The sequence below is a fragment of the Urocampus carinirostris genome, chromosome 6, assembly GCF_059441175.1.
Source record: "Urocampus carinirostris isolate Australia breed hairy pipefish chromosome 6, RoL_Ucar_1.0, whole genome shotgun sequence".
NCBI lineage: Eukaryota > Metazoa > Chordata > Actinopteri > Syngnathiformes > Syngnathidae > Urocampus > Urocampus carinirostris.
In genome coordinates, this window is record NC_142354.1 from 26,358,790 (window position 1) to 26,383,909 (window position 25,120).

The 25,120-nt window shown below is 40.4% G+C and overlaps 1 protein-coding gene across 1 annotated transcript; it reads left to right on the forward strand.

The window, feature by feature from the left end:
• Window positions 1-247: 247 nt before the first annotated feature.
• Window positions 248-15,856, forward strand: sack1d (scaffolding CK1 anchoring protein D). Its single transcript, XM_088337195.1, has 4 exons — window positions 248-854; window positions 9,928-10,095; window positions 11,968-12,092; window positions 13,886-15,856. Exons 1-4 carry the CDS (start codon window positions 378-380, stop codon window positions 14,736-14,738), a joined length of 1,623 nt encoding a protein of 540 aa, XP_088193321.1. The 5' UTR covers window positions 248-377; the 3' UTR covers window positions 14,739-15,856.
• Window positions 15,857-25,120: the final 9,264 nt, after the last annotated feature.

Sequence of the window (25,120 nt, forward strand, 5' to 3'; positions counted from 1 at the left end):
CATGTCTCGGCCACCGTAGGCAATACTGTACGTATTGCAGTTTTGAAACTCAATTGCTTTCAATGAGGCAAGTCCCTCGGATCGTTTGAGCGTGGGCGGGAAGGCGTGCCTCAAGGCCGAGCAGCAATACGCTACAGGAGTACTGTTTGCATCCAAATCAACCAATCAGATCATGTTTACATTGATATGACAGCCCAGTCGGACCAATTGCGAGTGGCCGTAATCTCCCAGCAACCAATAGCGATTCGGGGCAACCAGGAAGAGAAGGAAACCACAAAATACGAAAGTGCCTTACCTGGAGGTGAATGAACCGCCACCTGCGGGACGGTTAGCGCTCAGGTGGGCAAAGGTAAAAAACCAAATCAAGTCCAGGAGCAATGGCGCTTTCTCAGTGTCTCGACGACTCCTTCTTTACACCGACACTCACGGGGGCCGTTCAGCTGAAGTCACAGGAGGTTTATAATGAGAAGCACCGGCTCGCCTTGGAGGAGCTCCTTTCCGGGGGTCTCGACGACTTTCTGGCTTTCCTCACCAAGGAGTCCATCGCCAACTTTCTATCCGACGAGGAGATCCAGTGGATCCGGGGAGCCGCCTTGCCCCCGCAGCGTGCGTCGATCCTGGGCGAAGACCTAATCCAGCAGTCCCTCGGCGGCTCCATCGACTGTTTGTCGGTGACTTACTTCCCGGAGGTTTCGGATGTGGAGCCGCCGCCCCTGGAGATCGGCTGGCCGGCCTTCACGGCGGGTTCGTACCGAGGAGTCACCAGGGCCGTTGCTCACTTTCAGCCGAGTTATGGCGAAAGCATCTACGCTTGCAAAGAAGCTGCGAGGAAAATGATCAACAGTGCTAGAGAGGTACGGGGAAATTCCACAGGCCTATTTGCTATTCTACCGCGTGGGCACCCGTATGATGCGGCAGGGGTAAACCAGTGAAAGCTGTCGGACCCTGCTGTTGAACAAAAGAGTGTGTGGTGTCACCCTGACCCGAGTGACATGGCCGCTTTCTGGTGTCCCATTTCATCTGGAGGGACGAAAGCATGACCAACTTAGGTGCCGAGGTGCCTAACTTGTTTGGGCAATTGGGTTGGCCATGGTCCCAATTTTTGTTTTTGTTTTTTTTTGTTATTGTATGTGTGGGTCTTGCTGTCTGTCACCCCTCTTGAGGGATATGACCAAGATAGATAGATAGACCGCGTGGGTCTTCAATTCCTTTTACCTGGGGCCTCCTGGAAAGAGTCTGGAGCAGGCAGGGTTGCATCAGGTTTTTCACAAGAAAAACTGTTAAAACAATTTTAAAGAAACAGTGTGTATTATTTGGCCACTAGATGCCACTGTATTGTGTATTGCAACCAAAAACAAGTGCCAAACCACAAGGCAGAAAACATAAGAAAAACTGTGATAAAACTGTGCAACTTTCTCAAATACCGTATCTTTTATTTTTAACACATACTAGGATGGCAAAATAAACATAAAACATATTAGAACCTTGAGCAATAAGTCAATTCATGTTTATATGTGACCCCCTTAATCACAAGGAGTCTTAAAAGGCTGCACAGACCACAGATTATTGCAAACCATTTATCATACCCTGATCTACATGAGGGCAAGGAAAAACTCAAAACCTCAACATGAGGAAAATGAGCTCTCCTGTGCACTGACCACACGAAAAGCAAAACTGCGTTAAGTGGCTCACGTGTTTGCCATAAAACGGACAAAACATAACACGTTCGCTGCCCATGTCCTCGCTGCTCGTGATTCACTACCAACATTATCAGCCGCTTCTCGCCGTCTTCCGGTTGAGCTCTACAGTTGGGACGTTCCCTTTCTGGTAAAATTTGAGATGTAAAACTTTTTCTGATCTAAAACCTACATGAGGGCAAGGAAAAACTCAAAACCTCAACATGAGGAAAATGAAGAAACCGTGAGAAGGGACCGCACATGAGGTAATCCCCCTTCCAGGGGGACCAAGCTGCAATAAATGTTGAAATAACAAACAATAAAATTCAAAATAAAATAGTAACAAATTAAATCATAATAATAATGAAGGTGATATAAATAACTGAGGAAACCACACATGGTAGCTGACTGGAAAAATATAATTATTCTTATTCAGTTCTACTGTTCAACTGCCTCTATCTATAGTTCTATAGCTTTCTAAACAGTGAATCGGAACCGTTCTGAACATGGCCTGTCTTGCCTACTCCTTGCTGCCGCAAAACGACTGAAAAATGATGAGGAGTGATTGTTAAAATGAATAGTGACCCCCAAAAAATTAATAATGATAATAAATTAATGAATAAATAAAACTTAAAAAATACAACCCAAGACTCGTGAAATATTACCCCCCCCCCAAAAGTCCCAAAGTCTAAAAAAGTCCTGAAATGTATGAAAAATAAGTAAAATGGTACTTAAAAGTATGTAAAAGATACAAAAGCTAGTGAACAGTGTGAACAAGTCGTGAAACAAAAATAGTGTGTACAATATGAAAAAGCATAGAAGAGTATGAAGACGTACTGAAAACAAGTGAAAAAAGTACATGAAAATGAACAAAAACAGCTGAAAAATGTACCCCGGAAACGACCCAAAAAAACATTAAACTAAAAAGGAATATCAACCAAAGAATTAACATTTAAAAAGAGCAAAACCAAAAACTGAAAAATAACAACTGAAACAACCCCAAAACTAAAACATTTGGAAAAAAATGAATATTTTTAAGGCAAGTACTAATATCTTTAAAAAAGGCTTATACGATACCTGGTACTTACTTGCTCAAGGTACAGCTGCAGAAAACATAAACGAATGATCATTTAGTCCACGACAGAAAATGGTAAAATAAGTCAAATCAAAGGCTGATTTGTTTTCAATACTCTTGATTAATTACTAAAATGATCAATAGTTTGTACATATTTTTTTACAAACAGGTCCCCACATGGCAAATATTAAAGGTACAGTGTAATATTTTCACTTTTCGCGGGTGGTTTTGGTCCCCATTAACCGCGATAACCGAGGGATTACTAATATATATATATATATATATATATATATATATATATATATATATGACCAAATCACAATACCATTTCCCTCACTTTTTGCCTAGCTTTTTGCAAAAACAGGAAAAAAAAGGAGTGGAAAAAAGGGAAAAACAAGAAAAATATGACGCAACTAAAATAAATCAAATTATATAAAGAAAAAAAAATAAAGGAGAAAAAAAGAGTCAAAGGAAAAATAAAAAATATTAAAAAAGACAAGCTCAGGAGGTAGAGCGCTCGTCTTGGGATCAAGAGGTCGCAGGTTCCTCCATGTTATGTGTCGAAGTGTCCTTGGGCTAGACACTGAATCCCTAATGCCCCCAATAAGCAGGTTGGCGCCTTGGATGGCTGACTCATATTTGTGTGTGTGTGTGTGTGTGTGTGTGTGTGTGAATGGGTAAGTATGAAGCCCATTGTAAAGCGCTTTGGGGGGTCTTTAATGACTTGAAAAGCCCTATATAAATGCAAACCATTTACTATTCTATCGTGAAAGATTAAAAAAATGACGTTCTGAGCATTCGCACGATTTTAATCCAAAACTTATCCAGATGATTTACAGATTATAAAAGCAGTTGTTAGTGCATAGTTCAGTGATTTTTGTAGTTTATTAGCTGTTTAGTTGTCGTTGCATATCTAGTATTTGTTGTGTTATGATTTTGATAGCACAAAAACTAAGGTTCAGTTTAGTATGAAAAATGTCACATTTTTGTGTGCGGTTAGTTGTGTCAACTTATCAAAAAAACGATTGTTTCACTTCTGAGAGTAATTTAGACTTTGATGTGCAGAAGTTAAAAAAAAAATCACCCCCTAGTACATATTTTGAAGAACACAGCATGAGTATTTCTTTCCACTTCCGTTTATTTAATCTTTGGACAGAATGATTGATTTTTGCTGTCTTGTAAGCAAACCAACCCCCGTCCCTATATACTTTTAGCACAGGCGTAAAAGAACTAAAGAGAAAAAACGGCATCCTAAAATCCTGCTGCGTAGTCCCCGCGGTATCGTGTTTGATTCTGGCGTTTTTTCCCTTTTTCTTTCATCCGAATTTTTAATGAGATGGCCGAAAGAAAACAGAAATAAAAGTAAAAGCGTGATGAATATTCATTTATGGTGTCAGGCGCCTTATTTGAGCTGTCAGACTTGTCTTGCCGTTTAAAGACTGGGGCTTCGGCGGGACCCTGGGTCTTTGTAAATGTGTATCCACTAAGGGGCTCCACGATTTTGGCTACACAAAAAACCTGATTGGGATTTTTCAGACCAGTATTGAAATTTCAATGGGATTTTTGATTTTAAAAGTAAAGTGCATTTTTTGTGCTAGTCTTGTTTTTTGTGATAATGACATGCTTTACACCTTAACACTTTGTTCGGGTTGCTGTCTGGTGATCATTATTTACTTTGTCTGGTGATCATTATTTACTTGTTGATTTCTCAATCAATGCAAGTACCTAGATACCTATAAAATGTAACAGATAGCACGTCAAGCTCATTAAAATAGTGGTATATTCTACACAATGTTTAAATAAATATTTTCTTTTCGGATTCCGCCATTAACGACTCATCGAGGCTCGCATGGTGGGTGTATGGCAGTGTGCTGCTTGCAAACTTTGCCTCGCCTTTGATGGCTAGTGCAGTTGAAACCTGCCTCGCACTTAAGTTATTACTATGTTGTTACTATGTTATTACCAGATTAATTATTGAAAGAAGGGTTCAATAGACTCAGTCAAGCATTAGAAAATAATTTTACTAGAAAATCATAATGACCCAGCCCTGTTGAGATATTTTCCGAACAGGCCAGGGTGCACCACGTTAGAGACCCCTAACTAGAGGATACTAATCACTTTAAGAATGAATTCTACTGTTTGTTTACAGCAGTGACGGAAAGTGACACCCAGTTATATGCGTTGTGAAGTCGGCTGTTCCGTGCGATACAAAATAAACAAGTGTTTATCTTTCATGTATATGTTTTCGTCCGCCGTGGTTGTTGATTCCTCCGCTTCCTCCCTGCATTGTTGAACGCAGAATAGTGACGTCTGCCACCTATAGATGATTTGCAGGTCGCATGAATGCGTCTCGTCCATTCACACTGAAGTTGCATTCCAAAAAATGTAGATATGTATGGGATTTAGGATCACATACGAAAGTGGCCTGGGTCTGGTGTGAAAAATTCGGATTTGCGCCGTTGGGACAGACTTTTACCGATCGGATACAAGTTGCATCTGAAAAAAATAAAATAAAAATCTCTGCAGTGTAAACCTAGCCTGATAGGCCAACCAGAATTATCTGGCCGAACACCTTATTGCTCTGATAACAAAGAGGGGAAAACCACAACTATTTGAACAATACATTCTTAAGAAAATCACAGTGTCTTGTGATTACACAATCACAATAAGTCAAATAGCAAAACCGATTCAATTTTGCTTCATCATGCCGCCCTAGTCTGCACTCGCATCTGTTAACTTTTGCTCGCTTCTAACAAAGACTTGTACTGCCCTCCTAGGAGGCAAAAAATAGCTATTTTTGTAGATTAAATTCAGGGGTCTCAAACTCGATTTTCTTGGGGGCCGCTTGAGCTAGGGTCTGGGTGAGGGTAGGGTTTTTCTACCCAAAAAAGCGCTGCTGAAAGTATTCCACTGTCTTTAAATAAAGGTCGAATGATTATCGGCCGTGCCAATTGTCGGGACAGATATTTAAGAATTTGACCGATATCGGAATTGAAAATTTTCATGTATTCGACAAGGCGTTTTTTGTTTTTTTGGCTCTGTTGCAGCTGAGCCTTTCCCTCCTCGGCTCCTGCCTTCTGTTTGGCTGCTACCCACCCCGTGTCTTATGATTGGATAAGCGACCAGGGGAGGAGCCACTGAAGAAGAATGTTAGAGCTGAGCAATCACCGTGACGACATGCTTTTGAATCAAAACCACTGACAATTATGAGATTTTAAAAAGTCCGTGGTGTAAAAGCATGTGTGTGATTACGAGACAACGTAAAAAGTGTAGTTGTTTTAGTGAATCAAGTTCAAGTGAAGATTGATGTATTAGCTCTTATCCTAACATTAGGTCGTCAATCAAGCAAGTGTGATTGAGAGAAAGCATAAAAATCACGCTTAAGTGGAAGGCTGAGTGATTAGCTGTTACCGTAACAATAGTTCGTCAATCTGGCTCTCAAGCAGGACTGCCCAAACTTTTCAAATCATGTCCTTAGTTGAAATTTCTATATACTTTTTGTTTTAAGTTAAGTCATGGTTATTGTATTTCCTGTTTATCAGACAGTTATCAAAGTTTTTATGTACTTTTATACGAGTTTCGGCTAAGTCTAATCTAATTTTCTGGACTATTCGTTTTTGTTTTATGAAAAATTAGTCATGTTAGCTGTGTTGAAATTCTAATTTGTTCGATGTAAAAGGTTCCAGAGCACAACTAATTTATTTGAATTCATAACCAAATTTTTTTTTTCTTTTTTTACTATAAAAAAATTCTTACGCCAACTTTTAAGCTTTTACAGCAAATGGATATGCGCTCCAAAAATCGGTTATCAACCTACTCTTAAGACGAAAAATTAGTATCGACCCTGAAAAAAACATGTCAGTCTATCCTTATTATCAACGGATCAATTATTGCTCAAGTTTGGAATACTAAAAAATACCTTGTGTAGTAACTTATACCTATGAATACTGTATGCATCCACTGTATTCTGCATTGTATAAGGCACATTGGGTTTATAGGCGCACTTGCAAATTTCAGGCCAATTTGGGGTTTTTAGTTGTGGCTTAATAGTCCGGAAAACAATGTCTTACTTCCCTTTTAGAGGCAAAATATACCTATTCTTTGTGGATCCATATCAATCTGGAAACGAGACATTATCACAGCCTTTTGTAGTCTGGAGATCCTCCTCGCCCTCCCTCATTAAAGACTGTAACTGTGCATAATTGTTATTGGGCAGACGTTTTGGCACGCCCTCCCGAAAATAATCCACGCTTTTATATTCAAATAAGGCCCATTTAGATATTGTGCGTCTATGACCAGATTGAAGTCTTAAATCCGAGATTACGCTAACACGCGTGTCTAATCCTAGACTCGTGAAATTCCACCTTCTCGGCGAAGGCGGAAGATGTTGGACAAAAATGTCTCATAAAAAAAAAAAGACGCTTGTCTCTTTCTGGGGGGGAGAAGGGGGAGGAAAGTAATTTGTTTGCTGTGCAAGTTTTAGTGGCAATCGCCATGGTAACAGACGACTGTCGGCACAAATATTGCATCTGACAGCGATTCAGAGACGGGTTCCAATAAGGACAAATGAAAACACAATCGTGTACCAACGCCCCAAATTTTCCGGACTATAATGTGCACCCGAAAACCCCAAATCGGCCAGAACAGTGTTGAGCCGTGAGGGCCTGCAAGGCCTTCTCTGCTGACGTTGAAAATATCTGAATCGTGTGATTTTGGTTATATTTTTTCCATAAATACTTTTAAATAATTCCTAATTGTCTGTTAGCATCCTTTCTTTGGTTTCCCCCTGGTTGCACTTCTCCCAAATGTGTGCTTTCATATTTAGGCATTTAACCAATCATGTTTCTGCTATTAATTGTTGCTAGGCTCAAAAATTTACCCTGAGGCCTGCGGAAGAGGATCTGCAGGCTATTATGTGACTGAACAAGTGAGAATAAACTGCTTAGTTAACCAGATTCAGAGTTGGCGTGTGAACGGAAGCTAGCTGGCTTTGAGGAACGTCACCAGTTTCACAAATTGATTGGCTAGGGGGCGGTAATGTACCAAATTGATCACACCAAGCCATTAAAAAAGGACATACTCTGTTGTCGGGCAGCACGGCGGCGCAGTGGTTAGCGCATGTGCGGCACAGTTCATGTCTTGGGAACCTCCTGCGTGGGTTCAAATCCAGCTCCAGACTTCCTGTGCGGAGTTTGTATGTTCTCCCCGTGCTTGTGTGGGTTTCCTCCGGGCACTCCGGTTCCCTCCCACATTCCAAAAACATGCATTTCAGGTGGATTGGCCGGTTCAAATTGTCCCTAGGTGTGAATGAGCGAGTGAGTTGTCTGTCCCTGTGTGCCCTGCGATTGGCTGGCAACCAGTTCAGGGTGTCCCCTGCCCACTGCCCGATGATTGCTGGGATGGGCTCCAGCACCCCCGCGACCCTACTGAGGATAAGCGGTGTAGCTAATGAGATGAGATACTCGGTTGTCTTGATTCAATGGAGAAAGGTCGGACAAATCCAAAGCGAGCAAGTGTTGCGCAAGCAGGAGATGGTTTTGTCGCCATTTTCAGACTTTTTTAGGGAAGATCTTATGCCCGGATCTAATTTTGACCCGATCTGATCTGGCAAAGCTTCAGTCTTGCTGCCTTTTTAAAAATGATCCATCTGTCATAGTTCTTGTGTTTGCACAGTCTTTTTTTGAACTTGAATCCCCTCAGTGTTAGGCGCTCCCATGCGTTTTCATGTGTAGTATGTATCCCTAGTTTGGGGGTCAGCAACCTGCGGCTCTAGAGCTTTTTTACCATAAAGCAGGAGGTCGGGTACTTCTGGCTCAGTGATAAAATGGCACTAACGCATTTATTTACTGTAAGAAGAATATAGCACGTGAGGGACAACACTGTAGAAATCCTGGTTTGGTTCAGTACATATATAGGGCCCAGTCTCAATTACAGTATACATTCCAGGTGTCACACCAACAGACCTGTTTTGGCTGTACATCGCTAAGGAATCCCTTTAGCTCATTAAAAATGCATGTTCCCTGTTGAGACACTAAGATGAAAACTTCACAACAAACTGTAAACACCCAAAAACTCTAGCAAACTACCCTAAGCAATTTGATTGGGTGAGCGGTAGCAATGGGCGTAGCTATACACACACACACCGTGCGCACTCCTTCCCCTTAACCAGCGCTGTCTGCACCGAAGGTAATTACGCTGGTATCCTCTTTTGGAGTATTATGTGACATTTTTAGAAAAAAACTTTGCTCGCACCTGGTTTTGAAACTACTTATTTGGACAAAAATGACAGTGAAAATGAGCATCAGGTGACTGAGGCAAATTTCAAGTAGTATATTCATATTGATATGGGATGCAGGCTATGGCATTATTATTATTTCATAGCTACAGAATCTCCTTGCGTCACACAGTGAAATAAAATGTGCTGAAGAATTCGCTTTTGTCTGGTTTTGTGTAATTTTGTCCTAAAATTATATTATTTGTCTCTCTCAAAAAAATCAATATATTTTTGCTGATGTAGCTCTTTGGGGCAAAAAGGTTCCCCACCTCGGCCATATAGGCTCACTAGGGATTTTTCAGAAATGTTTGAAAAAAGGAAAAAATGGGGAGGGAAATATATATGTATTTTTTTATGTCATGGTTTAGAATAAGTGTTCAATATTGATTAATTATTTTTGTACAAGTCTTCTTTTCTTTTAATTTAGAAATAGGTTTTTATAAGGTTTTTCGTTTTTTGCGACTCCAAACTGATCAGTTTTTTCTTTTTTTTTCTGTCATGCTTATAAATAAAAATGGCTGCCTGCGATCCGGGTTCATTTCCCGTCCCATCCAATGTTGTGCATTTGCGATCAATAAAAATCCCTGACTGATCAACCGATGCACAAATGCAGTACTTTTTTAGGTGCAACCCTTACTGTAGTTTTAATTTCATGTGCCTTATAGTACAGTTCGCCTTATGTATCAAATTAATTAATTTTTTTTACAGTAGACTATATTCTGGGGGTGCGCTTTATAGTGCGGAAAATACTGCCATGTGTTTGCTGACCAAGTGTTAGCGACGATCGCCACAGTAATCGCGTCTGACAGCGATGCAGAGACGTGTTTCAATAAGGACAAATGAAAACACAACCGCGGGCAGCCCTGAAAGTAAATGATGTTCACTGTCATTTTCCACTGCAGGTGATTGCCATAGTTACGGATTCCCTTACAGACCTGGATATCTTCAAGGATCTTCACGAAGCCTGCTCAGTACGCAAGGTCCCTGTTTATATTCTGCTGGACCAGTTGGCCTGTCCGGCTTTCCTCAAGATGTGCGCCAACGCGGGCGTGGGCTTGGACGACCTTCAGGTATGCCCGCATCGTATTTTCACTGGATCATAAGGCGCATCAAATTGAAAATACAGTGGGAGCTACAATACTGTGTGTATTTGTGTATCAAGGCAATGATGCAAGGATTGATTAGTCGATAAGTGTTGCTGACAAAAATTGCAAAACATTGTATGCAATGGGAATCAAACCAGAGTAGTAGCGGAGAGAGCGCCGACACATTTCCACCAGACCACCAGTGGTATGGAAGACAAATGAAAAGGCATTAGAGCACAGGTGTCAAACAGACGGCCCGCGAGACAACACTCAGAGAAGCGCAAGAGAAAAACAAGCTGCAGGTTGAAATATGTCAACTTGATGTTGCCAAAGCCAGGTGCCTCTCACAAAGACACTGTACTTGTATTTATTTATTTCTCTTTCTTTTCCACCCCTTTTCTCCCACTCTGTCTCTGTCTCTTTCACTCTCTGTGCCTTTTTTTCTCTCCCTTTGTTGCTCTTTGTCTCTTTCTCTGTGTCTTTTAAGCTCTTTTGCTCTAACTTCCTTTTTTCCTTTTCTCTCTTTTCTCTTTCTCTCCTCATACCCTTTGCGCTTTCTTTTTTCTTTTGTCTCCTTCTGTCTTTCTATTTCTCTTTGGATTTCTTCCCTCCTCTCCCTTTCTTTTCCCCCTCTCTCACGACTTTTTATCTTTTGTTTCTCACGCTCTCTCCCTCTCTTTCTTTTTCTTTCTTTGTCCCGCCCTCTCTCATTTTCCCTCTCTCTTTCTTTTATTTCTTTATCGCTTTTTCTTTCTCTTTAATCTACTAGTCCGGCCCCCGACAGAATGTTTGTTCTATTGTGTGGCCCCCGAGTTAAAATGAGTTTGACACCCCTGCATTAGAGCTTAATCCATATAGAGCTGCAACAACGAATCGATAAAATCATGATTATTAAAAGCTTTGTCAAATGCATTTGATCTAATCGTTGTCTTATGCGATTTAGGAGCCAATAGCACAGTAAATCAATGCAAATAACAGTGTGTTAGATGTCGTTGTGACGTTCAGTGTTATATTAACACTTTGGTCAGCAGAGGTCTTTAGATAAGGTGGTAAGAAAAGAGCATCTTACCTATTTGCAGTTGTATAGCATACATATGCATGTGTACAGTATTTGTTATTTGACAAACATTTGGACTTGTTATTGTTTTATATTCTATTGTTTTTTGCAGTATTTTTTTCCATTTTTTCCAAAATTTCAATATTTGAATAAAGAGGACAATATTATAAATGTTTTTTAAAAGTTAGATTCATTGATTCATTGACAGATTTATCGATTTTCAAAATAATCGTTAGTTGCAGCTTTAAATACTCTGCAACACTGATTTGCATAGTCTCTGTCTCTTCAGTTGTGTTCCAATAACCTCTCCGTTCAACACGAATATATTCGTAAAAAGCTTTTGTTGTATTTTCATTTTCTAACACTCGTTGATGAACAACTGGAGACTGATCGAACTATTAGAATGCACTATGCAAATCAGTGTTCCTGGCACGTGAGCAGTGATAATGGGATAAGCTGTTATTCCTTTTTGTATGTCATCTGGTGGTTGAGTGGTAAAGTGTCGCTGCTACTTGGGTTCAATTCCTGTTGCGTACAATCCTTTGCAATTTAGGTCAATTATATTATCGATTTGATCACTCGTTGCAGTCATTTCTAAAATATATAATACACTTGCATCTAAAACCTGGTGTGGTAACGGCATACCGAAAATGACTGTATGCATTTTCAATCTACCGTTTTCTGTTTTTCCGCTGTAAAAATATATAGTAAGTCTTATAGTCTGGAAAATATTACATCAATGTGCGGCTGCCCGGCCAGGCCTGCTCACTGCTGATCTTTTTACCTTTTTTTTCTTGAAGCTTATGAGAGTGCGAACCATAACTGGCACGACTTATTACACAAGATTGGGAGCAAGGATCACCGGGAGAGTTCACGAGCGCTTTATGCTGATCGACGGCAATCGTGCGGCTACAGGTTCATACAGGTATCTACTTTACCTCCCTGGCTTTTTTGTTGTGCGTCACAAGTACACACATAATTGCCAACCATATTAGGAAAAGAGGCCAAATGTATTATTGCTGGATCTCAGGAATGATTACGTCAGGTTTGCGGCTTGAGAAGGGTGTGGCTTGGGCGAAACAGATTTGAATACAAATACAAAAGCTTCTCTATGTGGGTATGTCAATAGAAGCGCTAAAAACTTGAGCTGAAATGGAATTAACAATGAAATTATTATTAGAAAAGTTAATGGACCCATGCTACACATTTCAAAAGAGTAATCTTCCATGTCCTTAAGCGTCTGCAAGATGATTTGGGTTTGAAATTCCTGCTATTATTTAAACTTTTGTATTCATTTTAAATGGCAGGCTTGTAAGAAAAGAATATTTTGTTTTTTTATTTTATTTTATCGTTTGAGATATGAATATCCAGAGCTACCAAAGACTACTAAACTTCTGTAGTTTACTACGCCAGTTTATAGCAAATTTTCTATAAAAACTCAGAAAATCAGAAAAAACAAATCAAGCAATGTTCATTTCATTATTTACAAGGCTGATCGTTCCTTGGTTATTAATGGTTCATTACAGCAATTTTCTGTACACTTGCAATTGCAGCAGGTTCGGTTTCTTTTTAACTCCACATTGTCCAAGAACCACTTTCGATCTTGAATGCAACCACAAAAACATGTTTAAAATCTGAAATTCTCTGTATCTATCCGAAAATATGATTTTCAATGTTTGACAGCTCGGCTTTGATATGTGTATTTCAAATAGAAGCGCCGGAAACGTTGATTTTAGAGAGCTGAAATGGAATTAACAAGGAAATTTTTATCAGAAAAGTGAAAGGTCCCTTGTTACACTTTTAAAAAGTAATCTTCGATGTTCTTAAGTCTACAAGGCAATTTGGGTTAGAAATGCCTGCCAATAAATCAAATTAATTTTAATCATTTTAAATGGAAGAGCTGTAATGATGTTCCATTTTTAATACATTTTAAAAAAGTGAATATCTTTCTTTTTTACAACCTGCTATCAGAGGGGGTAAAACAATCAATATTGGTTCAAATCAATATTAACTTAAATTATTTGGGATTAGTTGGGGATAAAGTACCAATACGGGCATAGATATCGCTGCCAATGGTAGCCATTTTTAAGGTACTGTATTCACAACTGTGGCCAATACTACTATCTGATGCCCTCTAATGGCCATTTAACAATCAGGAACTACAAATTACAGGTAATGCTATTAACAGGGTTTGTGCGGGTGCTTGAAATCCTTAAATGTGCTTGAATTATAATGTGTTTTTTTTATTTTAGGTGAAGTGCTTGTCAATGCTTAAAATAGTTGCCATCTTCTCTCTGGTGGCTTCACTTTGCCATTGCGTTTCTTCTTCCCTCATGATTGACGGCAGTTCACATTAGTTTGTATGGCATTGTTTTAGGAAGACAGGTGCATGCTACACCTAAACAGGGCACAAGGAAATATGTGTATTTGTGCAAGGATCAATTATGGACTTTTATTTTATGCCATGCAAAAAAATGTGGTAGTGTTTCCCAGTGGAACATTGTAACAGGAGGAACTTCCTGCAACTGAAAATTGAGCTAAATATTACTGTTATTTTTTACTCAAAATCCATATCCATATAACGGTACTGGAGAAAAGGAAAATTTGGCTTTGAAAGTCTTTAAAAGTGCTTGAATTTGGCCATGAAATAGGAGTGCAAACCCTGTTTGAAACATACATCGAAATATTCCAAATTGGAACCAATATTTTTGTGCGCAGGTTCAACTGGACCGACGGCAAACTGAACACAAGCAACCTTATCGAACTCTCTGGTCAAATAACGGAGAAGTTTGACGAAGAATTCCGCATTCTCTACGCGCAATCCCTCCCGATGAATACCCGAGGATTTGCCAGCGCACAGCGCAGCGGGATCTTTGAGCGTGTGCCCAGCAAACATCCCCTGGCTTCCCCATACCCAAGCAGGGAGAAGCTTCTGGAGCAAGTTTATCTCACCAGCACACCAGGCCAGAAAGTCAGCACTCAATCTCTGCAGCCCCCTTGTGCGGTCCCCGCCCTAAAAGTGGGTGAAAACGGCAGCGGCAGGTCAAATGCATCGACTATCGGCGATGACTGGTTGGAACAGCAGCACATGCAAGAGGAAATCCTGGCAGCGGGTCCGAACCCCCCGGTAGAGGGTTCCACAGAAAGCAAACGCACCTCTGTAAGTGTGTTGCCCAGCCACGTGGCCACACAAACCAGTTTTCTTGCGGCGGATAGGGACATTCCAACAGAGCAGGTGCGAGGCCAAGAAGAGTCCGTCTCGGACCAGGTACCGAGCCAAAACGAGGTCGCCCTCGACGCCGTAAGCGCCTCCACCGGGGAATCCCCGGCCAGCACCCCGAACGACCTCTTCATCAGTCTAACAAAAGAGCGCCAGCACCACTACGCGACAATCCGTTCCAAGTTGGAACACATGATGGCCACTTTGTCCCAACGACGAGAGCTAGCGGATATCGCCGCTATAACTCAGGGTAGGCGAGGGGGACACAAAGAACTGCTGGGGACAGAGCCTCAACGCCTTGTTCAAAATGCAGCCGTTGCAGCGTGGCCTACAGCCAGTTGTGTGCTCTAGCTTAACCCCCGCCTCCTTGAGCCCTGCCGAATCAATAATTTTCCTTCATTGATTTACATCTGGTCTATGATATTTTGGGTGTAATGGTGGCGGGGAAATAACTGATAATGCAATTAAGCAAATGTGCAATACTACTATTATTATTATTAACGGATTAGCAGCAGGGTGCCTGCCAACAGTTTAGAGGTTTGTTTTTGTTTGTTTGCCCGTAAGATGTCTTTAAAGCATGTTTCATACTGGTTCTTAAATTATTTTTGAAATGTGAGCAATTGTGGACAGTATCCTAAAAATGGTTTATTAAAAAAACAACCCAGTTTGTGTTAAGAATGAACCGACCTACTATTTGGGATGCTGTGCATGAACAAACACACTCCACAAGTTTTTTGTTTTTTTTAAACACTGCAAAATTATGAAACTTAATTTCAAAATAAAAAAAGGTAATTTTCAAGACAATCACCAAATTAAATCATTGAGTTCAATAGCCATTTTCCTTGCAAAAAACCTCAGCAAAACATATTTATTTATTAAAAAAAAAAAAAAAAATTCTATGATATAAACCCTAAAATTAGATCAGGGATAGTTGCACTTTGAAAACAGGTCAATTTTTTTTGTAAGCAGTTAAAATTATCACGTTATCGCAAAACCTAATAACAGCAAGTTCATTCAAATTTATTGAAGCAGTGGATTGGTCCAATTGTTGTTTGTTTGTTTTGGGCGGGGCATTCGCATTACTTTTTTACCAAGTGTTTTTAAATTTCTACATTTACGTTGCAAAAGGGAAAATTTATGTGAATTTCTTAAAAAGTCCAAGGTTACTGTATATTTGGCTTAAAGATCCAAGTCTTTTTAGTTATTTTCATATTATTATAAAAATAAAACCCCACAAAAAATGGTTTAGATATGTTTTCTTTTTAGGAAATAGATTGGTTCGTTTTGTAAAAATGACTCAAGAGATTTGAATCAAATTGGTTCAGGTAAGGATTGGTTAAAACGTTTGTGTTTTTACAATGATTTAAAGTTCCTTTGTGCTGATTGTATTTAAATCAAGATTGGTTGTGGTGAATGCTTCAAAACATAGTTGCCATTTTTGCCTTGCAAATAATAAAAAGTTATTTTTATTTCTTGATTGTGTTCATCCATCCATCCATTATCTGCACCGCTTATCCTCAGTAGGGTCGCGGGGGTGCTGGAGCCCATCCAGGATATCTCCGGGCAGTGGACAGGGGACACCCTGAACTGGTTGCCAGCCAGTCGCAGGGCACACAGAGACAGACAATTCACTCGCTCATTCACACCTAGGGACAATTTGGACCGGCCAATTAATCTAACATGCATGTTTTTGGAATGTGGGAGGTAACCCAAGTGCCCGGAGGAAACCCACGCAGGAACGGGGAGAACATGCAAATTCCACACAGGAAGGTTCGATCTCATGACCTTTGAACTGTTCCGCTCACGCGCTGATTGTGTTCATTTCAAGTAAAATTGTGTATTTACAGACCAGAGAATAACAGACGATTTTAACTGTAGTTTCTCATCGACATGTCTTGACCAGTGCTTTCCAAACATTTTTGAGCTAAGGCACACCTATCTTCATAAAAAAATCCAAGCCACAGTTCGTCAAAAATGTTTAAAATATATTTCCTGTCACCGCTTTCATGTTTATTTTTTTTTTTATTTTTTTTATAAAGCTCAGTTTTTTTTTATCATTTGTGGTGAACAAGACTCAAGAAGGTAATAATGCCCAATTAGGTTAATATTTTGTCATGTAACCATTTTTGAACTTGTTTTTTTTCAAGTTACACTACATTTTTTTTCTGCAAAAACAACACTTAAAATGGGCAAAAATGCCAGTGCAACAAAATGATACTGCGTTCATTTATTTTTAGGGTGGGGGTCAAATACTAATTAATATCAGTGCAATCATGTGCAAGACTTGTACATCATTTGTTTTATTTTTTTGCAGTAAAATCTTAAAACAGCTTTATCAAAATATAAGTTAATAAATATACTCTAGTCTAGTACCTTATGAGCAAATGATTTGTATACAGTCATCCCTCATTTATCGCAGGGGTTAGGTTCCGAAATAAGACCCTGATAGACATAACTAGTCAAATAGAAACCTTTATTTTTAAAATTAAATACTCTTACTATACAATCCAACCGAATCAAAATTTTTCACGGTCTCAAGCATTAACAAATACAAGTACTTTATAAATGTTTTATTCATTTTGCAAATGACTACTGTATCGACAAATAACAAGCGGTGAGACAGTTTAACCCAGGGGTTGACGTCCCAAAATGTTCAAAGAGCCATATTGGACCCAAAAAACAACATATGGTTGGGCCGCAGAAAAATTAAAAGCTTGATATAACCCTTAAAAGGAAGGCAACTCATACTGTATGTTTGTATGTATATCCTATATAAAATATATAAATTGTTCATTGGAAAACGTTGAGAATGTTTGTGTCATGTTTGTCCTACATAACGCATATAATTTTCCATTATCAAACATTTTTAAAAAGGAGCGCCAAAGAGCCGCAGACAACCGGCTTTAACAAATCAGAATGGAGAACACAATGCATGGTGCAAATCTGTGAAATTGTGAAGCCTGAACTGCGTTATAGCGAGGGATTTCTGTATGTAGTGTAAATTTTTAGTGTGCTGCCACCAAATGATATCGATGAATCTTAAGGTTATTCAACTGATTACTGGAAGAATGCTACCCCGATTTTAGCTAACCTGCATCGGCTCCCTGTTCGCTTAGGATGTAATCTTAGGGTTCTGTTGGTAGTATACAAAATCATGCATGGACTTGCTCCTTTATATCTTTCAGATTTAATTTCCCCCTATGTTCCGGTCCGGAGCCTTTGCTCCGAAAACGCTGGTCTACTAGTAATCCCAAGAGCCAAGAAGAGATCCGCAGGTTCGAGAGTGTTCTCCAGCCGGGCCCCGGTGCTGTGGAATGCTCTTCCCCCTGAGATTCGATCTGCAACATCAGTGGAAATGGTTAAATCTAAACTTAAAACGCACTTCTATAGCATATGAATAACCTGTATTTTATGTTGACAATATCTGTGTATTATTTGCACTCATGTAGGTTTTAGATCAGGGGATGGTGTCATAATAGTCTGTGGTTTGCAATAATCTGTGGTCTCTGCAGCCCTTTGAGACTCTTTGTGATTAAGGGCTATACAAATAAACATGACATGACTTGCTTTGCCTTTTTCCCCTTTTTCTTTTTATAAAATTGGTCAAATATGCTGTGACAAAATAGACAAGGTCTTACAGCACCCTAGTGTTCCACTGGAAGATTAGTCAAGATGGCATCTGAGACACTGCCAACCCTTTAGAGAAACTCTTCTGTTAATTGCGGGCATGGACAGTAAGAGATGTTTACACATACTAATCTGACTTAAACAGCTCATTTTCTGGAGCTTTCAAAATGTCATTCTTTCTAAGAGCAAGAGCCCACCAGTCAGAAAGCGGCAAATTTCCAGACAGTAGACAAGCAGGGGGTAGGAATTTGTTCCAAGCTCCGTATTAGCAATGCTCTACTGAGCGTCCTTCTGAATCGCCATCACAAAAAGAAAGGAGAAAAAAACGGTTTTGCACGGGCGTAAGTGCTGCTGAGCCTGGCATGAAGACTGTTTTCAACTTCCTATCTTGCACCTAAGGCCCTGCTGCGAAGGATCAAAACACATCCCAGTCTTGGCTCTCATAGTGAGGAGTGTGCTCGGTTTTCATCCCGCTGAGCGCGACGTGTCGGAACGGTTCGCTGCCTGAGGTGCGACGATCTAGTATCAATGTATACAGATTTAAGAATCTGCAAAGTACGAGGCCTGTGGGGAGTTTTCGCAACACAAGAGTCATCTCAAAACAAAAGTGTTAATTAAAACAATGATTTTGGGTTATTATTGTTTTTTGAAAGCAGAAATTGAGTTGTGCTTTGCAGTTAAACAGTCAGAATTGGCAGTTGGTGTGAATGTTTTTTGATCGTACCACTCCAGGGTATATTTCGCCTCCCTGCCAAAGACATCCTGGATAGATGCCAGTTCACCTGCAAGCCTAAAGAGAACGAGCAAAAATTGGATTGCGGGGTTTTAATATAACAATTTGGAAAGTATTGCTCTCTTGAGTAGTCACTTGTACGTATATTAATAACCTGATACCACATTTTTTTGTAACACAAAATCTAGGCCTATATTAAACTAATTATAAGAAAATAGTTAATTGATGCCAGTTCCCTAATATTCATTTTTCCCCATTTCATCATAAATTACATTTTAAATTAGGTTTGGGAATCGATGCCGATACCAGCTATATCTTAAAGTATGGGTAATCTGAACAGACTGAAACCAAAGGCTGAAAACATCCGAGCAGAAGACCAGGCAGGTTTCAGGGAGGGAAGAAGCATCACAAAACAGATTTTTAGCCTGCATATCCTATGCGAGAAGTTTCAACAACATCAGAGAAACCTCTATCAGGTCTTCATGGATTTCAAAGAGGCGTTTGACAGAGTGGCAAGCTGCCTTGTGGGCCATCGTGTGTAAGTACAACATGTGCCAAAAACTAGTTCAGACCATTGAACAGCTGTACACCAATGCCAATAGTACAGTATTGATTAATGGTACCATTGGCACGTGGTTTCAAACCACAGTCCGTTTGAGACAGAGCTGGTTTCACTTTCTAAATGTATTCAACATCTTGCTGTAGAGGGCCATGATCGAAGCCCTGGACCAACATGAAGGTCCACTCAGTAATGGGGGACACAACGTCTCCAACCTGTTTTGCTGACTATATTGCTGGACTGGCAAAACTCAAACTCAAAAATCTGTTCAATTGCCTGGACAAAGCATCCACCCAGCACAGGAAAAACTAAAGTAATGAGCAACAACCCTAATGGTATCACCACAAACATCACCATCAACGGCAAATAGCTTGAACCTGTCACTAAATTTAAATATCTGGGAGCTGTTATGTCAGAAGAGGGGTCAGAACCTGAAATCATGGCCAGGATAGCTCAAATCACAGAAGCACTTGCCAGATACAACCCCATATGGAGGGACAAGAAAATAGAAGTGAAATCAAAGATCTGACTCACGCAGGCCCTGGTTCTTCCTTTTTCCTCTACGCTAGCAAGACATTAAGTCTCACAGAAAAACTGGAAAGGAAAATCCAGGTGATGAAGATGGGATGCCACATAGCCCATGTGACAAACGAAAAAGTGTGTAAAACCATCAGAGGACACATTGGACACTACGAAGAACTGTTGTAACTGTGTGAGGATAAAACTGCTGTGTTATGGTCACGTCACAAAACCATCAGGACTGGCCAACTTAATTCTTCAGTCCAAAGTTCATGGGTGCAGAAGAAGAGGAAGACAGATCTTAACAGAAGATTTCCCATAACATCAAGGAATGGACTGGTTCCACTTTGCCACAACCTAAACTCAGACCAGGAACTGTCAGCAGTGGAGAGAGCTGTCAAGAGTTTCGTCCTCCAGGGATCTGGAAACTGTTAACTCTAAACTTTGGCTGATTACAGTATAGGCTGCCCTCTAGTGGCCAATCAGAAACTAGAAATGAGATATTTTATTTTCATTGATTTCATGCATGTAAGGGTATAAATATTGCATTAAAATTCTCTGCAAATTTGGGGTACAGTATTTGTGTACTCAAAAGTATATGATGCTTAAAATGCCTCTAGAAAATTCGTTTTTAGAATCTCTACAATGCATCCTTTTCATTTAATGAATTGGAACAATTGAAATACAGTACCTCAGTTTTTAGGATACACCTGCAGCTAAAAAATCAGGATAAAGTGATACACATATTTATGTAATGTATTGTCCCATTATGAGATCATTTACTGAATACTGTCGCATATCTCGAGTGTTTCCCCACGGCAAAGGCCTGTCTGATGTTAGAAGCACTTCTGATTCATGCATAGGCACAGAGGCTGGGTGGTTAGCGCACAGCCCCACCGTGCAGAGTTTGCATGTTATCCCCGTGCCTGCGTGGGTTTCACTCCGGTTTCCTCCCACATTCCAAAAACATATCAGGTTAATTGTCCCTAAGTGTGACTTAGTAAGCGGGTTGTCTCTGTGTCCCCTGCCCGAATATTGCTGGGTGGGCTCCAACACCCCCGCAACCCTAGTGTTGATAAGCGGTGCAGAAAATGGACAGATGGATCCATGCATATTAACGATTAATTTAAAGAAACCTCCCGAAAAAGTCTAATCCCTTATCCACTGCTAAACAGCGCAAATTTCGAAATGTGCAAAATAATTAAGCACCACGACAACTAAAACCGGTGAACCAGAAGATTAGAAAACAAGGCAGTAATTCATATAACATCATAACATCACTCTACGCTTGCTGAGACTTAATTCAGCCGACGCTAGGAACCGTTTAAAAGTAAGAAGCTAAGAAACAGGCTGCGGCGGGCCCTCGGGCTGCGGCGGGTCCTCGAGCGGCGCGTCCCCTACCAGGCGAAGACATCAAAAGCTTCGGCGTTCATTATGTAAAATTGCACAGCTGAGAGGGGGGCTGATGTACGAGACAATACAATGGAGGTAATATGGAGGAGCAGCGAATGTGATTTTATTAGGCTGCTTCAAAGCAACCACCGGCTGGCAATTAGGGGAACGGCGGGGGATCCACAACGCTACCGTGCACATCTATTAGCTGAGGCTCACAGGTAAACAGAGAACCTTTGCATATTTCACTCTGCATGTCAATTAAAATGCAATATCTGCAATGTTGTTTTAATTCTCCTGGATGAGGGGCCTATTCACCCAAATATAGGCCTGCCTGGATAAAACACTAGCAGATTTTGACCACTAGAGAGTGCTCTGTTCTTGCATTTCAAAGACATTTATCAGTTTTTCTAACGTGATGAAATTCAGGAGAAGTGCATTATGGAAACGTGACTAATCCGGTAAATAGAATTAAAAAACACAACTATTACATATGTTCAGTAACTGAAACAAGTACGGTGATTTTTCAGTCAATTGATACATAACGCCAGGATGGGGCGGGGGGGGGGTTCCATACAGTTGCTTTTGTTTGTGAAAATCGGTTGAAGGCAGCAAGTCATGTAAAATCTTTGTGTTCGTCAGCATTTCTGACAAAAAATGTGTTGTACGATATCCTTCCTAATGTTGTGTTTGGCTATAATCCAGTTAGCTAGATTGCATAGGAATCACAAATCACTGCTGTGAAAATGCCAGATGACCTCCTGGATTGTTTTCATTCAACCCCCTTCAAAAAAACAAAAACATCCACAATATCACCTTTCATTGTTATTGAGTTTGCTAAAATTGAATAGTTTTCCCCGGTATTCAAATACTGTAATCATAAATGTGTACGAATAAGAAGAATACAAGTACTTAAAGAAGCCACGGTATTATACCAAGAACCAACATAACTAGGAATAAAATGGCCCATCCCGGGAAAAAAATAAAAATAAAGAGCCAATTTACCAGAAATACTTGCCTTGTGGCATTTGTAGCTCGGTGTCTGTTTAACGTAACACATTTTAGGACTAAAAATGAACATGACATCCACAGCTCAACATTTATGTCAGAACCTGAACCGACGGTGGACCCAGACGCGTAATGTTTTGACACAAGCTTTATTTTACGGGAATGGGGCAGTCATGCGCGTGAACACGAACGTAAGTGATTCGGCGATCGCTGGGCGGAAGAAGTGAGACAGAGAAGTCAGCCGCGGAAAAACAGGAAGCCAGAGGCAGACGAGATCGAAACCGGACAGGACAGACGGGATCGATACCAGATACCGGACAGAACGGGACAGACGGGATAGATACCGGAGCAAGATACTGGACAGGATCGATACGCGAGCAATAAATGTGTACAGGTCGGGATCGATACCAGATATAGGAGCAAGATACCGGACAGGACGGGACAGACGGGATAGATACCGGATACTGGTGCAAGATACCGGACAGGACGAGATAGGCGGGGTCGATACAGGATACTGGCGCAAGATACCGAACAGGACGAGAGAGGCGGGGTCGATACCGGATACTGGCGCAAGATACCGGACAGGACCAGACAGACGGGATAGATATCGGATACTGGCGCAAGATACTGGACAGGAAGAGACGGACGGGTTCGATACCTGATACTGAAGCAAGATACCGGACTGGACAAGACAGGCGGGATCCATACCTGACAGGATGAGACAGGCGGGATCAATACCGGATACTGGAGACTGGAGCAAGATACCAGACAGGGCGTGACAGACAGGATCGATACCTGATACCGGAGACTGGGGCAAGATACCGGACAGGACAAGACAGGCAGGGTCAATACTGGATACTGGAGACTGGCGCAAGATACTGGACAGGACGAGATGGACGGGATCGATACCGGATAATGGAGCAAGATACCGGACAGTCAAAATACTTGTCTTGCAACTGCAGAGGTTCGTTGACGGACTGACAAGGAGTGAATGAGAACACTGAGTTTAAATAGGAGGGATCCAATCAGGCAACGAGCAGCAGCTGGCGCCAAACGAGCGGGCCCAAGTAAGGGCAATGGGCAACTGTGACAATTTATCTATATTTAGGAATTTAGTGTCTTCTTAAGAAAAAAAAAGAAATAAATTATGAAAAACCTACAAAACTAAACAAATTGAATGCTTAACATTTGAAAAAATGGACAGAAGGTGGAGCAAATATTATCATTTATGATAAAAAAAAAATCTTGTTTTACAAATTTATTTTAAAAATAAATTGTGGAAAAATACTACTTAAAATGAGGTTTCCCCCTGATAATATGAACATCATATTTTAAAAAAGTTTTGTAAGATGACTAAAAAACACAAACATAAAAGTGATTTCCCAATAAACCACAGTACCTGATTTCCAGGAAGTCTTTAAAAATGTATTGTTGCTAGTTCATTGGCAAATAAGTGCATTTCAATTTTAAACAAGTCCCTTAATCAAAGTTAGTGGCAATACATAAAACAAATGGACGTCACCGTTGTACTAAATGAGCTTTGTACGAGTCTCAATGTGTAGGACGGCACAGTAACAAAACATTAACAATAGATAAAAACGCTGATGATAGGGGTGATCATAATGTACAAATGAGTGTGATGCAGCTGCTCAACCAAGTGCTTTATTTCACAACACATTACATATAAAGTTATATCTGCGTAATTATATACAGTTTTTGTATAGGGCTATACTTGTCATGCAGTACACGATGCAGAAACAACTAGCCTAGAAACTGTAACTTGTTTTAAGAACATACAGTAGATCCCCGAGATTTGGCATTTATCTGCTCTGAGTTGGGGATCTCAAAGTGAAATTGCCATATAGCGGGGGATAAGAAAAGCATGGTAATTAGCTAACGGGGTCTGAACCCTCGGTTCAAAATTTAAAAGCATTCAAATATCAAAATTGTGTATAGTAAGTAACGCAGTACCGTTAAAGAGTATTTGTCCCCTTGTTTTTTGCATATTAATCACTCACAAAGGTTTCAAATGATCAAATCGGTTTTACTCTCACACGGAAAAAACCCAAAGGAAATACAAAATGCCGTTTTCAAATGTTGATTCTATTCATTAAAGCACAAAACAATCTGGGCCTGTCAGGTTTCATGTGAAAAAGTAATAGCCCCCTTGTTAAATCATAAAGTAACTGTGACTAACCACAGTTTTTCAGAAAGCTGAGTTCAATTCCACAGGCCACAGGCAAATTGGTGTGGACCACTTGCGTTGAATCAAGAAATCACTGAAATTGAATCAGTGAGAATGGGCTCCAGCCGCCCTGTGACCCCAATGAGGGTAAGCGGCACAGGAAATGGATGGATGGTTGGATTAATCTGTTAGAAAAAGCTGCAAAATCTCAAGAACACAATTGACATGCCACGATCCAAAGAAATTCCAGGGGGAATTAGAAAAAAAGTCATTGAGATCTATCAGTCCGGAAAAGGTCACAGAGCCATTTCCAAGGTTGTACGGCTCCAGCAAACCACTGTCAGAGCCATTATTCTCAAATGGAGAAAGCCAGGAACAGTAGGAAAACTTTCCAGGAGTGATCGACCAACTAGGTTCACACTGCAGAGCTTAATGCTCATATCCCATTTTTTGGTGAAATCCAATATTTTAGTAAGATTTTTTCCACCGAAATGCAACTTTTATGTGATCGTGAATGCCTGTGTGAACGCCACAAGTGCCCTGCATGCACAGATGAGGACACCTGACGACACACTCAATGCTCATTGTTTGCGGAAGTACTCAGGGATGTTAACGACAAGCGTATCTTGCAATTTTAAAGCTATTGTGCTACCAGAGGCAAAGCATGCACAACTTTATTAATTAAAAAACCTTGCTTTCCCTGCATTGAA